This window comes from Ambystoma mexicanum, chromosome 7p (assembly GCF_040938575.1).
Source record: "Ambystoma mexicanum isolate Mex_15411 chromosome 7p, UKY_AmexF1_1, whole genome shotgun sequence".
NCBI lineage: Eukaryota > Metazoa > Chordata > Amphibia > Caudata > Ambystomatidae > Ambystoma > Ambystoma mexicanum.
The window spans coordinates 145,406,419-145,423,934 of NC_090939.1; the positions used below are offsets into that span (position 1 = coordinate 145,406,419).

The 17,516-nt window shown below is 48.4% G+C and overlaps 1 protein-coding gene across 2 annotated transcripts in view; it reads right to left on the minus strand.

Moving 5' to 3' along the window:
* MPZL1 (myelin protein zero like 1) overlaps nucleotides 1–17,516 on the minus strand; it is a 356,406-nt gene that overhangs the window by 266,130 nt on the left and 72,760 nt on the right. For both annotated transcript variants that reach the window (XM_069635931.1, XM_069635932.1), the window contains exon 2: nucleotides 8,131–8,291. In XM_069635931.1, coding sequence (XP_069492032.1) covers nucleotides 8,131–8,291 — 161 coding nt within the window. The remainder of the gene's footprint in view (nucleotides 1–8,130; nucleotides 8,292–17,516) is intronic.

Genomic DNA, 17,516 nt, shown 5'->3' on the forward strand with positions numbered 1-17,516 from the left:
CCAAACTGCATATCAGCCCGGGGGCTCAGGACAAGACAACAGTGTCTGCAAAAATCCAAAGGAGATTCCCAAGTAGCAGCTTTGACTATGGACTCCCAACGGACTTATTTCTGGAAGGCAACAGCGGCTGCTTTGCCACGGACCAAATGTGCTGAACGCCCTTTGGGGGCTGAAGGCCTTGAATTGTGTAAGCCTCCGAAATGCATGAAGTCATCCAGCGTGAGATGGATGCTTTTGAAGCAGGTTTCTCTTTTGGGTCACCAAAACAGACAGTTGCAAAGAACGTTTGCTTGTTCTTCGCAAGGTAAAACTTCAGATCTCGTCTGACGTCTAAGTTATGTAGAACCCTCTGCATCAGAGACCGGATTCAGAAAGAAAACCGGTAAGGATATTGATTGATGTGGAACTCGGACCATTTTTGAAAGAAAAGCAGGATGAATGAGACGCACAACCTTATCCTTGTGGAAAGTTAGGAACAGATGTTCAACAGAGAGCTTGAAGCTCACTTATTCTTCTCGCAGATGTTACCGCAATCAAGAAGGCCACTTTCCAAGAAAGTAACTTTAGCTCGGTAGTGGCCATAGGTTCAAATGGCTTGTGACAAAGCGTTGAGGACCACATTCAGATCCCATTTCGGGTGAGGAGGCCTGACCGGCAGAGTAGACCTGCAAAATGCCTCTTGATTACGGGTTTGCCAGTGAAAAAAAGAGCAACTGTCAGATAAGCTGCAATTGCTGATAGATATGCTCTGCACGATAACAAGGGAATGCCAGAGAAGCCAGTCGAGGATCAAGCTGTTTAGCTGGACACCAATGACCAAATCAAAGCCATTTACTTTTGTACCGAGCCCTCGTAGAAGGCTTACGTGCCACTTGAATTATTCGCATATTATCCTCTGAAAGATTAAACTGCGCCAAGGACCTGAACTAGGGTACCAGGCCGCCAAGCTGAACGGTTGTGGGGAGGGCTCCAAACCTGCTGATTGCTCTGGTAAAGAAAGTCAGGAATCTGCAGCAACCTGATCGAATCACATATCAATAGGTGCTGCTTCTCCAAACACCAGAACCTGGCTGGCCACAAAGGAGCTATGAAGAGGAGAGTGCAGTTGGAGGCACTCCCGAGTTTACAGAGCAACCAATCAATCAACGGCAAAGGCGGGAAGGCATAAGCCTTCATGTTGTCCCAAGGAATCTCGAGGGCATCCCCCAAGGCAGATGCTCCAAGACAGTCCCTGGAAGCATAGAGTGGCAGTTTCCAGTTTGTTGCGGTCGCAAAGGAGGTCCACGTTGGAGTACCCCATTGACGGAAAAGTTTGGTAAGAACATGGCTGTTCATTTCCCATTCACAATTTGCCACAGACTGCCAACTCATGGAATCTGCTGCAATATTGATCTGACCCGGAATGTGCACGGCCTGTAGCCAGACATTGTGTTGGACTGCCCAATTCTGAATAGCTAGCTCCACCAGGGGAGGAGCCTGGTGCCCCCTTGCTTGTTGATGTAGAACATAGCTACAGAAGTATCTGTGTAAATTCACACCACTCTGTAAATGATAGAAGGCTGGAAAGCCTTAATTGTCAGAATGATTGCCAAGAGTTCTAGGTAGTTGATATGAGACAGACATTCTGTCCAGGGGCGTCCACAGATCGTACACCTCGAGGTGACCCAGTGTTGCTCCCCTCCCAAAGAGGGAGGAGTCTTTTGTAACCGTAATCTGTGGGCAGGGCACCTGGAAGCAAGTTCCCACTAAAAGGTTGCTGGTGGTTGACCACCATGAAAGATCCGCCGTCATGGAGGATGGCATCAGAATCATTTTAGAGTCCGGGGCAACAGCTTGTGACCAGCAGCCCCAAAGCGCAAGCTGTGTGCGCCTCATTTGTAGTCTAGCAAGAGGTAGGGCTAACGCGCAAGAAGCCATCAGGCCCAGGAGTCTCTGGAACCAACAGGCCGACATGTGGGAGGAATTTAGGAAAGAAAATGGCATGTGGCCGATAAATCCACAATTCTGTCCTCCGTCAGGAACACTCTGGCAATGGCAATATCCCAACGAAAGCCCAGAAAAAAATAAAAATAATCAGGGCTTGTGCAACCGTCAGACGATTTCCACCAGTTTACTGACAGTCCCAGTTGGAACAGGAGCTTGAGGAGTGACTGAAGACTGGCTGTTGCGGCCCGTGGACAAGGACTCAGCAGAAGCCAATCGTTCAAATATGGATAGACATGAACTCCCTGCAGTCTGAGGAGTGCTGCAATAACAGCCATCATCTTTGTGATGACACGCGGTGCCGAGCCGAGACCAAATGGCAGTACATTATACTGGAAGTGCTCCGTTCCCACGGGAAATCGAAGGTATTTCCGATGTGGGCCCCAGATCAGGATGTACATGTAAGCGGTCCAGAAGATCTACCACACTGAGCCAATCGCCCTTACGGAGAGAGGACCTTAGCTGACTGGGCGTGATCATAATGAATTTCTCTTGGGGAAGAAAAAGATTGAAATTGGAGAGGTCGAGGAGAGTGCGATAGCCAGCCTGGTTGGGTACTGTAAACAGACAAGTGTAATAGTCCCCCCTTGCTCCCACAGGGGAGCAGGTTCCACTGCTCTGAGGTCCAGAAGTTTCTGTACCTCAGCTCTGCGGGAGGGAGACCTAGTCTGCTGAAGAGGAGGGTAAGAGGATGGGGTATGAGGGAGGGGCAAGCGGAAGCCCACCCAGGTGACGGACAAAACCCATTGGTCGTCTGATGGTCTGCCACGCCTCCAGATGAAAAGATATACATCCTCGCACCGAGTCTTGTATGACCGATGGAAAACATCATTTGGATGGATGGTCAGCGACAAGACCACCTGTGCCGAAGAGGAGCACTTTGCTTTTGGTGCTTGCCACGAGGTGCACCAGAGGAACTTTCTGCCCGGTGTGCTCAACGCTCCTGGAACCCTCTAAAACCAGAGAAGGGGCTTGTTTGGGTCCCCGACCTCCGCGTATAGGCCGCTTTAGCAAGGACCGACAAAGATTTTGCCTCCTCATCGGTGGAGGAGTGGGTTAGCTCTTTACCTTTGAAGGTAAGATCAAGTACTTTGCATGCTACCAAGTTCTCGAAGGAGGTTCAGGACAACTATGCTTGGCGGGAGAGGTCTACTCCCACCATAAGGCCCCGAGCAGAAATTTCTACATGAAGGCCCTTCCTCCAGCAGGTCTTAAACCAGTACTCTGGCATCAGATAGGCCCTCTTTAAAATCTCCCAGCCTGTCCGGAGGGATACATTCCTGAAATTCAGAAAACTCCTTCCACAGCTTAAGATTTGCCACTGCAAGGATGACTTCGGTATTCGCCTGGCGCAGAAGACCGGAATCGGAAAATACTTTCCCCCCCCAATGGCGTCAAGAAGTTTATCCTCTTTGGACAAGACGAGAGGCAGCCATCGAGGACGGCTTAGACTGGAACGCAGCTGCTGCCATCATCGTTGATGAGGGGAGTGGACTTGCATGCAATGATAGGTCTTCTGACGAGAGTAGTTTGTAGCGAGTGTCAATTTTCCCATTGATGTGCTGCACGGACTGAGGTTTTTCCCAGACCTTATGGGCTTCAGCAAGCACATCCTTTTGAAGGAAAAGGCGTGTGCGCTCCTGTGCCATAAGCGTTAAGGCTCCTTAAAGCACACCACCTTGTGGAGCCGGAGGCTCGGGTATTTGAATATCCAGCAACACCATAATATCCACGACCCGGTCATGAAAGGCTCTGACAGAGTGGGGCACGTCTTTGCTATCCTGGTCCGCTTGGTCCTCCTCAGTTGTGGCGGGAACAGAAAACGGATCTGCAGCATGTGGTACCTCAGACACTGTGGGCACACTTGTCTGCGCAGCTGGTGTCCTTCGCACTGTTGAAAGTGGAGGCAGTGGTGGTAGTGGAGAAGGATGTGGCACTACCGAAACCTGCTCTTGGGTAGTAGGAGCAGGCTGTGTCTGTAGATGTTTAGGATACATTTTTTTGAATAGATCCTTAAAAGTATGCCTTCATCGGGTCAGAGTGAATAAGGGCCTGGAACTTGCCGAAGAACGCATCCTCAGAGGAAGGTCTAGGCAGAGGAGTGAGTAGAGGCCGCTCTGGAGGGGCATACCCCCAGGATTGTAAAGAGGCTGGTTGCCAGGATGGCACTCCACCAACTAGATCCACAAACTAAGGTAGTGGACACAGGAGAAAGCCAGACCGTGTGTGGCTGCGGAAACCGAGCACGCTAATCCATTGGAGGGCAGAAAAATTCCTTTTGTCCATGAAAAATCCAGCTCGGCCCACAAAATTAAAAAAAAAACCCTCTCTCCACTAGCCGTTGAGAAAAGATCTAGCCAAAATGGCCTCCTCAGACCGCGTGGGTATAACTGCCATTTTGTCACTGCCGCAGGTTATCTGCGTCACAGGTTTCAGTGATGCCATTTTCACCACAGGATTTTTTTAATCCATTTTAGCCTTGTGACAGGAAACCTCGGCAGAGCCAGTACTAGCAGATCTAGAGCGCTTTTGAGCCCCTTGGATTCTGTGGAAGTATTAGCCCTCAGTGAGGGAACCTCGGCCAAGCTAATACTTGATGACTTGGGGCCTTTGACTTCCTATGCCCACTCAGCAGGATCTGTTCGACCACAAGATTGTTTGTCGGAAGGCTTAGGGTCACACCTCGTAGCCAGAGCCCCTGGAGTAGGCCCCTTGATCTTGCCAGTTTTAAATTATAGCCCCTAAAAGCGAATCCTCATGAATAACCACAGTACCTTTAGTCACTGTACAGGAAACCTCGAGACTAGGCTTGGTAGGTTTAGTTCCAGACTAAGAAACCTCGGGACTAACCCCGGTCAAAACAGCCCCAAAAATGTTGAGCTTAGCCTTATCCCCCAGTTTGGTAAACCTCTCACGAGTATCCAGTCTGACAGCCCCTTGACAGGGGGCCTCAGAAAACTCCGGAATCCAGGTTAGATCCCTTTCGAGACACCTCAGCGAGAACCCTGGTACCTGAGCCACTTGAGCCCCTCCCAGAAACAGAAGACCCTGGGAAGGAGTCCCCTGGCCGAGGTGCCCTAACTACTTACCAAACGTTTCCTTTTTTTGTCGATGAATTGCTGTAAATGTGGAGGAGGAATCTGTTGGAACACCTCCTCCCACGTGACGAGCCTACACTGGAGTGCCCGGACGGAGAGGGAGTCGCAGTAGAAGCAAGAGTCCCACCGATGTTCCAGGCCCAAGCACTCCAGACAGACAATGGGGATTCCTCCTAGCGAAATGACGTTCACACGAAGAACAGGACACGAATCCCAGATGCTCCGGCATAGACAGAGGAAGAAGACCGTGGAACGGGAGTAGGAAGATGAAGGACAAGGGAACAAAATAAATTCCTCCTTACGATCCAAGTGCATCCGACCCCAACCGCACAGCGGAAAGGACTGAAGGGTGAAGGCGGGCCTACGGTCACACGCAGTGGTCCCGGGCAAAAATAAAAAAGGACAAAATAAAATTTTTGATGCTTCAAAAGTGCTCCGTTCCTGTCCCGATGGACAGAATGTCTCAAAAGTATGGAGGAAACAGGACGGGACGAAGGAGTAATAGCGATACTTAAATGCCCCCTAAAGCCCACTTTAAAGGTTTGCTGACGTTAGGCTTTGCCATCGCTGTTTCACAGAAGCACTCCAAACGTTGGGAACATGTTTGGTAGATAGATTAACTTGTCCCCGACACTTGGAACTGTTCACTGGCGCCTAGACACCCTACCTTGATTTTTTCCAGCTTCACAAACGGTTGGAAACTTTGCTGAACCCCTGGACACAAGGCCCCAGACAATTTAGAGTTGGACTTCTGAAGATGGGGTTATTCTCTGTGGACTTTGTAGTGCTAATACTAACCTGTACCTTTCTTTTCAGGGGTTGGATACGTATTTTGCCATATACACCAGTAATTTTATATATGTAACTATTTTTTAGTATTGTGGGATAATATTACGTGTTAGTAGGGATTTATGACTGTTATTTATACCCATTTGCCCAAGTGTGTTCCTTGACTGCTTTGCCGTGTGTGCTCATTGTGGACCCCTTACAACCTCATCACCTTTTGAGACTTAGCCTAGACTACTCGCCTTGCTACCTTGAACTGCTTTGGCAACAGCGCCCCAGAGGTGTCCCTGTCACTATATAGGGAGCACTAAATTAAGCAGATCACTGCACTGATCATGGTAGCTACGAGTAGATCCTGCTGCCGTGTCTGCACGCCCAGACTATAGAAAAGCAGTCCTAACAAGGGAGAACAGGAACGCCTGGGGCTGGGAGCAAACATAAAGGAGGAGCTCCTGAAAGCCATCCAGGGGTTGCAAGCAGGGAAATCTCTGGGCCCTAATGCGCTACCGGTCAAATTCAAGAAGTAAGTCTGGGATAAAGTGGGAGATCCCATGTTAGAGATGTTGCAGAATGCAGAGGAAGGGGCCAACTCCCTGAAGATCTTAGTCTAGATAATATATTTGTCATCCATAAAAAGGGCAAGCCCCCGAATGCATGTTCCTCATACTGACCAATTCTGTTACTCAATGTGGAGGCCAAAATCTGAGCAAAAGGTCTGACCAAAAGTTGTTGATAGAAAGTCTAAATACACCCGGATGAGTGCAGCTTTGTACACAGTAGGGCTAACCGAATGAACCTCCGGCGGATCCACAATGCCATGGCGCTCTCAGAGCAACTGGACAGGTTATAGCACTGGACTAAGGGCAGGCCTTTGACTCAGTCGGGTGGGTCTTTCTCAGGGCTGGGATCCCAATACATGTGTTGGGTGCAGCTGCTCTATGCACAGCCAACGGCCAGAGTCTGAGTCCATGAAAACAGGTCCTGAATATTTCCACTGCATAGAGGCAACCGACCGGGGTGCCCACTGTCAACCTGGCTTTCCCTCATGGCAATAGAGTCACTGGGGCAGCTTCTACCAACTGACCAGTTTATCCAGGGGTTCATATGTCATATGGCTTGTGAGAGTGGGTGGGGGGGTTGGTTGGAGGAGAGTATGGGCAGGACAGAATCGACCTATACGCGGATGACCTAGTGCACCTGGCGGACCCAGCAACACTGTCCGAGAACTATCGAGCTATTGGAAGAGTGCCAATAGTGCTGAGGGCTAATGATTAATTGGGAATAATCGGTGATCAGCCAATCAAAGGAGGGATGGAGGCCATACCGAGAGGCTGCCCCCTCCAGGTGGCAAGGGAAGGCTTTAAATACCTAGCAATGCAAGTACAACCTGATATGGGAACCTTTTTAGAGCGCAACCTCGACCCAATGATCGATAGACTTGTACCCATGCATTTCACCTACACCATTTTCACCCAATGTGAAATCTTCGGGGAAAAAGGTCTTCGAATTTGGTTGGGTAAGTGGGTACATTTTAAAACATAGATGGGGTAAGGGGATAGGATAAAGCAGGGGGATTTGAGGGGTGCTGGGGGTTCTCCCCCCACATAATAAAATACAAATCTAAGAAAATAAATTCAAAGATCTCACCTTTAGGTGAAGTAAATTCAGTGAAATCACTTACATCCCGATAGACTATGGGAGGATACCAGGCAATGGGCCATGTTACCCGTGACCTTACTGGGGAAGGTGAACTTATTAAAGATGTTGACTCTGATCTAATTCAACCTTACAGATTGCATTTTTCTTATGTAGAGGAAGCCGAAATCTCAAACCAAATGGACTTGGAATCTTCTGCCAATTAATTCCAGGAAGGTGCATCTGCAGTGTATTAATTGAATGGACTGTAAATCCTTGAAGATCAACTCTGGTAACAGAAGTCATGGTCGTTGAAACTGCACCCTCTCTGGATCACTGTATTCTGCCCCTTGCTGCTCAAAACCCCTTTTCTCCCCCAGTCTCATACATATGGAATCTCAGATTCAGAATGCGGTCTCTTTCGCTTCATCAAACCTGCCCTTGTTTCACTCTGTCCGCTCACGCCTCGGCCAAAACTGTACTTGTCCAGTAACAGTAAGATTTATGGTATGGTTGTCTTGTTTGCTCTGATGGTACCTCACCATCTTTAATTTCCATTATGGCTCCTTTAAAGTGACATGCAGCATGAAGCAGTAATTAAACTTTCAGGTTCTTTTAATTTTCTTACCGCACTTGGGTTCTTTCCGTCGCCCATATAGTTCCAGGAGACGCTGGCTTTGCTGCTGACCACCTCCGATGACTTGAACGTACAAGGAAGCCTTGCTTTTGTCCCATTCTCCACAAAAAGCTCTGATGGTGTATACACATCCACTGCATCAACTTGAAGAGCTGCACAAGACAAGAACCTGCATGAGTTTGATATTAGTGTAACATCATGATCTACTAGTAACTGGTGGATTGGCTTGCTTTTTATACTTTGTTCAGCTTGCATAATCCCAAAAAAAAAACAAAAAAAAAAACACACAGATTTAAGCCTTTTCTCATTTTGTTTTTTATGCTACATGCCCTAGGTTCTTTTCATGAATCATGTTATGTTTGGGTACATGTTACAAAGCTATGGACCATTGCTGCAAGTGCTCCTGATAACAGTACGAGCCAAGAGTTATTTTACATCCTACTTCTGGATTTCTTTTTTTCCCCCGGGGAGGATTGGGCGCCTACTTTATCAACTGGGGTACTTTTTGGGCACAGTTGGCAATTTCGTAAAATCCTGCAAAGGATCTATCTACACTTCAGGAAATGGACCACTTAGTGAGGTCATTAACACAGGACTGAAGCAAGGATGCATACTGGCACCTTTGCACTTCAACCTATATTTCAAAAGCTCCCAGGACAGAAGACACTTGGACTTCCCCCTGGCTGGAAACTAGTGCTCCACCAATATTTGGGATATGCGGACAATTTACTTTCAGTACCACATCTGGACTTCAAAAGGTGACAGGCAAACTGTCACAATATTTTAAGATGCGTGGTCTCCAGATTAACCTCTGAAACAAAGGCCATGATCCAGAATGAACCAAACTCTTCGAAGCAAATAGCTGACCGATGGCAAGAGGAGGCATTGTGACTAAACACCCCAATCTAGGAGTGGTCATTGAGGAACACAAATAAAATGACCACATTACTTACATTACCAACAAGACGATGTACCAACAGTCAGAAGTTTATCCAACAGTATAGTTGATCTTGCAAAGGTCATTAATGCCTGTAAACTATAAAAGACCACCATGCTATATGGTGGTGAGGTACTGGATCCTAAATGTAAAAACAATAAATTTAAATAAATTTAAAAAAAATAAGCCTAAATAAACTTGATGATACACTGCTCAGACTACCAAAAACTCTTCCAGTAGAATATAGGAGGTGCAAAGTTGTGCTTAACAGCAGCAGATGCTAAACATGTTCTTAAACATACAGTGGGCCAGTACCAATATGCAGTGTTAAGCAAGTCAAAAGTATATCATTTAACAATTCAATCAATGGGAAATACGATAAGGAACGGAATACATTGCTGATGGTTGTAAATACCAATGTTGACGACACTGCACGTATAGAGATAAAATGGATGCAAATTGAATAACTTGATTGTGTACTAATTTGGCAAAACCGGCCAACAAACGTCACAGTTCCTAATGAGTAGAAGCAAAGTCATCTAGCATACTACCACGATCAGTGAGATGTGCTCACTGGACAGTATGAGAAACAGAGCACAAGCGGGAGTACAAGCAAGGGCAGAGTTGGTAATACAATACTGGAGGAGCATACACCTCTCCCCCCTCCCTTTACCCCCCCCCCCCCCCAAGATTGTAATGAGGCTGGTTGCCAAGATGGCCCTCCTCCAGCTGGATCCACATAAACTAGAGAGCGGACGCAGGAGGAAGCGAGACAGTGTGTGGCAGCTGAAACCTTTCATGTCAGTCCATTGGAGGGTGAAAAGGGGTTCCATTGTCCACGTTTTATGGAAAATGCTGCTCAGCCCCAAAGGACCCCTATGTAACAGCTGCCGAGAACGTTGGTGTGGAAGAGCTCATCAAAATGGCCATGTTCGCCATTTTGTCCCTGCCTGAAGTGATCTGCGTCACAGGTTTCAGTGAGGCTATTGTCACGGCAGGGATTGCAGGGGCTTTTGGACTAGTTTTAGCCTTCTGACAGGGAACCTCGGCAGAGCCGGTACTAGCAGACCTGGAGCACTTTTCAGCACTTTTGGTTTCTGCGAGGGAATTAGCCCTTAGTGAGGGATCCTCGGCAGGGCAGGTGCTTGAAGACTTGGGGCCTTTGCTCTCCTCCTTTGCCCCCTCAGCAGGACTGGTACGACCACAAGATTGTGTGGTGAAACTTAGAGTCACGCCCGGTAGCCAGAGCGCCTAAATTGATCTCCTCGATCCTGCTGGTCTTTGAAATAGCCCCTAACTGGGGATCCTCAGGTTTAACCCTGGTACTTTTAGTCACTTGACAGAAAATCTCAAGACTAGGCTCATACGTTCCGTCCCAGACTGGGAAACCTCGGGAATAATCCCAGGTGCAGCAGCCCCAGAAGCTTTGGGCTTAGTCTTGGCCCTCAGATGGGGAACCTCGGAAGAAACCCGGTCCTAGTAGCCCCTTGACAGGAAGCCTCTGAGAAAACTCCAGAATCCAGATTAGATCCCTTTTGGGACACCTCAAGGGTCACCCTGGTAGAAGAGCCACTTGGACCCCTCCTGGAACCAGAAAACCCCGGAAAGTAGTCCTTTGGCCGAGGTGCCCTAAAAGAGGAAGGCACTTACTGGACGTTTCCTTTCGTCGAACTGCTGTATATGTGAAGGAGAAAGCCGCTGGAACACCTCCTTCCACTTGACGAGCCTACGCTGGAGTGCCCAGACGAAGAGAGAGTTGCAGTAGAGAAAAGAGTCCCCACTGATGTTCCGGGCCCAAGCACTCCAGACAGAGAATGGAGACCCACCCCAGCGAAATGACATTCGCACGAAGAACAGGACCCGACGCTCTGGCATAGAAGCAGGAGAAGACGGCAGTGGAACCGAAGCAGTAAAATGAAGGACCAGTGGGGAAAAAAAAAAATTCCCCAGGATGCAAGTGCATCCAACTGCAACCGCGCAGAGAAAAAAAGACTGAAGGCCGATGCGCAGGGCGGAGCTCAGGAAGGCAGTGCTACAGTCACGTGCGGTGGCCTTGCATAAAAATAAAAGGGCAAAAAATTACTCTGAATGCTTCAAAAGTGCTCTGGTCCCGTCCTGATGGACGGGATGTCCCAACAGTAAGGAGGAAAGGGGACGGGACTCAGGAGTATGGTGGTGGGATGATTGGAGATGACCAAGGTGACAAGAGTGGAAAATGTATGCTCAGCTGAAATGTAAGAGGGCTCAACAACCATGCTAAAACGCGGAAGACTGGCATACAGAGAGAGGCATGGGGCGAAGATCCCCTTTCTTTTTACAGGAGACGCATTTGTCAAGAAAATTGAATGAGGGGCTAGCTTAGTCCCAAGGGGCCGCACGGTTTTATTCTTCCTACTCCACATATTTGTGTGGGTTCTCTATTATTGTCCATAAATCACTCCGTTTTAGGCCAATGCAGCAGGATATAGACCCAGAAAGGAGGTATGTTAGTGTCAGGAACACTAGCTCGGAACCTAGTTATCTTGGTCAATGTATACGGTCCGAATGTGGGCAATCCTTGATAACTCCCTATGAGCCAAGTGTCTTGCATACCCGCACACTCAATAATAACAGGATTCTGCATGTGGAGCAGCACAGGTCCACAGTGGGTATGAAGTTGCTGTCTTTGCCTGCTAGAGCAATACTGGGTGTGCTTGTGGACCTCGAGCTGCTGGATCCATGGCGGACACTGCACCCAGAAGACAGGGATTATTCTTTATTCCTCAGTGCACCATATGCGTTCACACATTGATTATGTAATGGCGGGCCGAGCCTCCTTCGTAGCACTGTCAGTTGATCCATGTTCCCCGCAGATGCCGCTAGTGGCACTATCGGGTGTGGATGAACTAAGAAAGACAATACGCAAACATTGGGAATCGGTGGGTATCGCTACACTGGGAGACCTGTGGCAAGAGGGGAAGGCCATAGAACTCGGGGCGCTGATGGATGAAACCGGACTGCACCCGGGGCAACACATAACCTACACCAGAGTGGTACAGAAGGTTAGAGAACTATGGCCTGGAACAGCGCTTGAAGAGCAACCCAACAAGGCCATAGAAACAATCTATGACATCTCGGAAGGGGGGAGGGTGTGGGGGACACAAGATCTCCCGAATTTATGAACTTTTAATGTCCAGGGTGGGCAAGGAGGCAACACATTTGAGACGAGAATGGGAGGAAGAGGTGGGAGCACCCATGCAAGATGGGCAGTGGGAAAGGGCCCAGGGATATCATAAAGTATTCAGGAATGCAAGGTTGCAGCAGATCCAATTATGTGTCACTCACAGGGCGTATGTGACCCCTGAGAGGATCGCCAGATTTAAGAGCGCAGGAACACAAACATGTCCGAAATATGGGGAGGAGAATGCCGAGATGGTACACATGTTCTGGGCATGCCCGGAGATAGCAAAATTCTGGCGAGAAATTGCCCATCGATTGTCCGAGAAAGGAATAAAGTTGGATGTGGAATCCATGTGGATGGGGAGCTTCACAAGACCTTGCAACCTGAAACATGCAAGTAAACTTAAGGACCTGGCTTACATACTAGCCAAGCGTAGAATAGCTATGGGCTGGACCTGGCTTACATACTAGCCAAGCGTAGAATAGCTATGGGCTGGAAGGCAAGCCAAAGGCCAAGATAGAGGTGTGGTGGCAGGACCTCCAAACATGGGCAGAGACAGAAACAGCAGTATGATACGAAGCGACTAGTAGGGGGGGGGGGGGGGGGGCTGAGGGTGGGGGGGCGTGGGAACGAGGAAGAAACTGAAACTCTGATGGCCTGGAGACACCTAGTGGCCACACTGTATGGGTCTACCCAAGGCGGCCAAATGACCAAGATTCCTCTGGGGATACAGAAGAAGAACCTCTAAAAGATACCAAAGCATAGGACGCGGGAGAGCAGGCTCGAGTTAAAGGGGGGGGGGGGGTGGTAAAGGGGAAACAGTGGCCAACTTATGTTAGAACGCCCAACGCCCGTTAATCAAGAGGCACACTGCTGGAATGTTCTTTTTCTGTGGTTTTCCTTTCCTTGTTGACTGTTATTACTGAAAATAATAAAAACTATTTAAAAAAATATCCCTTGGATAGGTCGATCTCATTAATATGAATACGAAAATATTTTTTAAAAAATTCAAGCTGATAGACTACTTACCTTCTTCCCCTTCTGTTGTGCATTTCCATCAGCCTGGCATGTGCTTTTGGAAATGGGAATGCTATACTCTGGGGTGACCGCAAAGATAGGTTTGTATTCTCAAGCTTTTTAGCTGGGCGCGGGACGCGCCAGGCATGTCTGCTGTACCTGCTCCTATTCGCAGTTGCTATGGAGCAGTTGCAATGCGCCTAAGGACGCTCCATAAGCACAGAGGACTAGCACTGGGAGGAGTCCAGGAATGTATTTCCGCTATACGGATGAGATTATCCTTTATGCCAAGGGCCTACATAAAAATGTGTTGCCTATTTCGCAGGAGGTTGAAGTCTTTGGGGAAATATCGGGATTGCAGGTTAATTGGGTTAAGTCGATCCTGTATCGCTGAACGAGGCCACTTAACAGCCTCTGGAAGGTTTGGTTGGGAACAAGTATCTATATTAGTAGAGAGTAGAAGCCGCCCTCAGCTTCTTAAGGATAACCATTTGGCCTACTTCGAGCCATTCCAGGTTAAAATGGACTACTGAATGGCACTCCCAGTCTAATGGGGAAAGTGGTGATAATAAAAATGGTTATCCTCCGTAAATTGTTGCATTTATTTCTCAACGTCCTGGTATGGCCCAGCGCCCAGTTCTTTGCAGAACTGAGGTCACTCTTAATTTAGCTGGTATGGAATTCTAACAAGCCTAGAATTCGTTTTTTTCAACATGTCGGGAATGATAGGTGGTTGGCCCTTCTGTACTCATTACAGAGCACTCAGATTTCTAGGGAGATTAACGATAAGTGTTCTTTGGATCCTGCGGCGTGCCCAGTTAATGCACGGCAGAGTATGTGTCAGAGAATGCAGGTGTCTCTACCCTATATCGCAGAGCTTGGGATGTTCAATGCTTGGCCCCAACATGCGATGGTAGCATTAAAAAGGCGTGGTCTCGGGTTCAGGTGAACAATAGGTTCGATTTGAATGCCGACAGGCAGTTAGTCTCCTGGGAGCAAGTGAAGACTAAATTTGGAGGTGCATTCGGGTTGGCGTTTCAGTATTTTCAAATTCATGAGGCGTTCCATGCTTGGTCACCATCTTCCCCTCTGAGGCCCAGGAATTCACCCTTCTGAAGTATTTGGTTAGCGCAGTAAATGCAAGAAAGGTAGTCTCAATCTATCCGATGGTTCAGGGATCAGCTTTAAGGGAGGTGCCAATGTGCAGGTTGCAATGGGCTGCGGATACTGGCTCTGAATTAGGGCATAGGAGGTGGCAATACATGTGTTTATACTCTAGGAAGGTGGCAATTAACTCCCGCTTTAAGCTCATCTAGTTTAAAATCCTTTGTCAGGCCTATTTAACGCAAACGGTCCAGAAGAAATTTGATCGCTCCTGCGACGGGTGGTGCCTCACATGTAAATGCGATCGCGCAGGATTTATTCATGCTATGTGGAGTTGCCCTGCACTGTTGACTTTTTGGCAGCACGGAATCAACGGGGCGCATATTTATCAAAACGTCCCACGGGACCTACCCATCTTCAATTAACCCTACCTAGATACTGTTCTTATGGAGCCCTCCGTTCCTCTACCTCCAACCTTCTGCGAGGGAGCCGGTTCGCCAAGCAGAGATTTGGAGGGAGATCTTTATCCTCTGCAGGGACCTCCCTCTGCAACATTCCTCTTCTCTTCCTTCCTTCTCTCTCCCTCTACCCTGCTAACCTATCCCTCTGCTCTATTCCCTCCCTCCTTCTCTGTACTGCTTGCTACCGGCCGCCTGGTGTACTGCAGTCTCTCACAGGTCCCTGGCACCCCCTCCAGTCCTCCCGTACTTGCCTCCAGGCCGCCTCATCATCACTGCACTTGGTCAATGACCCAAGAGAGGCATCTCTCCGCACTTACCCGAGTCACTACCTACTCGGCGCACTTGTACCACTCTGTCCCTATTCCCCACCCTACCCAATTCCCCCCTGTAACTGTCCGTGCACTTGCACGAATCCGAACGTACCATGCCTAAAAATCTGTTTTGTGTCGCCTGCCCCAGTCTCCCCTCCCTGGCACTTGGAAAAACTTCAGAATTTTCATCAGACATATTTGCTGTTACCTCTACTGTTAAATGTATTATATGCCATCGTCTCAGAATTTCAAGGACTCTAAACGACTGTCTTTCCCCCCTGCTCCCTCCCTCCCTCCTTGAGCGCTTCGTAACACTTGATTTGTGTGTAGGGGCTACACAAATAAACATTACCATACCATAGGGTGTGTATTTGGATGGCTGCCAGGAGCATCTAAGGCGAGGAGGAAATTACCTGTTGTGGTGGTGTGATACTGAAGGAATACTGCAGAATACAGCCTGTAAGCTCTAGGCCTGGTGACATATGGGACCCGGTACAATCCTTCTTGCAGACTAGGGAGGCAGTGAATGGGGACACTGGGGCAGGGACAGTATGCATGTAATATTGATGGAACAAAGGAGTAAGGTACGAACTAGTTAATGAGCCTGGGCTAGGTAGCTTGCTTTGCTCTAGAGGAGCGAGTGCTTGCTGTACTGGCTATCATGGGACAGAGGGAGGGGTGCTCTATAAGCTAGCTTGAAGGGTGCATTGGACCTGCCAACCATGGTCGAGTGTCTCCAGCTGCAATACAATAGATGGGTACCCCCTACATCGCTGGCAAGAGGGGAAACAACCAGAAACAAGGCACAGAAATCAAGCCAGCAGATATAAACAAGTCCACTATAAACACAATCCCACCAGTATTAGGGGTGGTCCCTCAATCAACCCCTCAGATCACTACACGTAATGGGGGAGGTGGGAGGCCTTGTATGCAATTGGTTTGTACTAATCAGTGAACCAGGGTTCTGTGCTTAATAGGATGTGAGGGTTTTCATTGGAGATAAGGTCGAGTATGTTGCAATTGTTTTTGGAGACCGATCTGGCATGGAGTATGCAGGATAGCCGATGTGTTTACTGGTGTGGTGGTGGTTGAGAAGGTGATGGGGAAAGTCGGAGGGGCGAGCAATTGTAGTGCTGGAAGAGGGGGTGGGGTGGGGTGGGTAATTGGGGGGGGGTTGGGGAGGTGATGACAAGGGCGGAAGCAGGAGGCACAGAGGGGTTTCCGAGGGGGGGGGGGTATGATGAATGCTGGTGGGGTTTTAGTGATGCGGGACAGGGTTGGGCGTGGGAGGAAAAAAAAATAAAAGGTGTAGGACGGGATCCTGGGCAAAGCTGAGAGGACTGTTAGTGTGAAGTATGGAACATGAGGCCAGTGCCTTAAGGGGATTGTGTGGGTGGCAAAGGGGTGTGACGAGTGTGGGTCAGGTCAGCCTGTGCTTAGGGAGGGGACATATGGGTTGGGAACACAACCTCGACTCCAACTTTGGAGGGTTCCTTCCGCTTTTATCTACTCAGGTGTTCATCTCTTCCTAATCTACTCCTTTCAGACAGACACACACACTTGGCAGAGACCGGACGATTAAGTAGGCGCAGCTCCAAGGACTTGCCTGAGGGCCTTTATCTATTCTAATGACTAACCAAAGTATCTGCTTGTGCTTCTCTATCGATTTAGAAAGGAGTGTGCATGTGCTCCCCAAACCAATATTCATAACATTACAAAACAAGCATTGACAGAGCTAGAGCTAAATGTTTTGGCTTATGTGCAGGCACCGGATAGGCATTTTCCAGGCAACGCCATAGTTGGTGCCACCTGGCCATAAAATGTCAACAGGGGGCAAATGGTGTTAGTACGGAAGCAAATTATGGCAGTGCTTGACAAATTACCATCTACTGCTTATACAAGAGCCAAAACTGCTGGATTTGCCCATACTTGCTTTTTTTAATAGGAATTCAGGACAAATAAATCAATTGGCTGACAGTACAAGACCTGTTTTTTATTACACAGGGTGTGGGATTACAGATGAAATAAAGTCACTGCCTTGGAAAACGCTGCTCATAAAGCACTGCTTGCGAAAAGATATCCGGGAAAAAGGCCATGGGCAGTCAGTGAGTGGGTAAAAAGCCAACCATACTCCGGCATTGTGTCCTCACTCACATCTCAGCTGCCAATAGTTCGGATTATAAACAGCGTTTAGGCCATTTAGCCAAACCTAAACAGCCTGGATTAAAGGTGCATGCTCTCTTCCTATACAACAAAACTAGTGCAGTGAGAGATACAGGGCTTGCAAAATCTTCTCGCCTCTCGCATAGTCCGAGATTTTATTAAGAGCAAGGGCAGTTTGCACTGTCCTTGCCCTTCATGGCAAGGAATTTGCCATTCATTGAAAA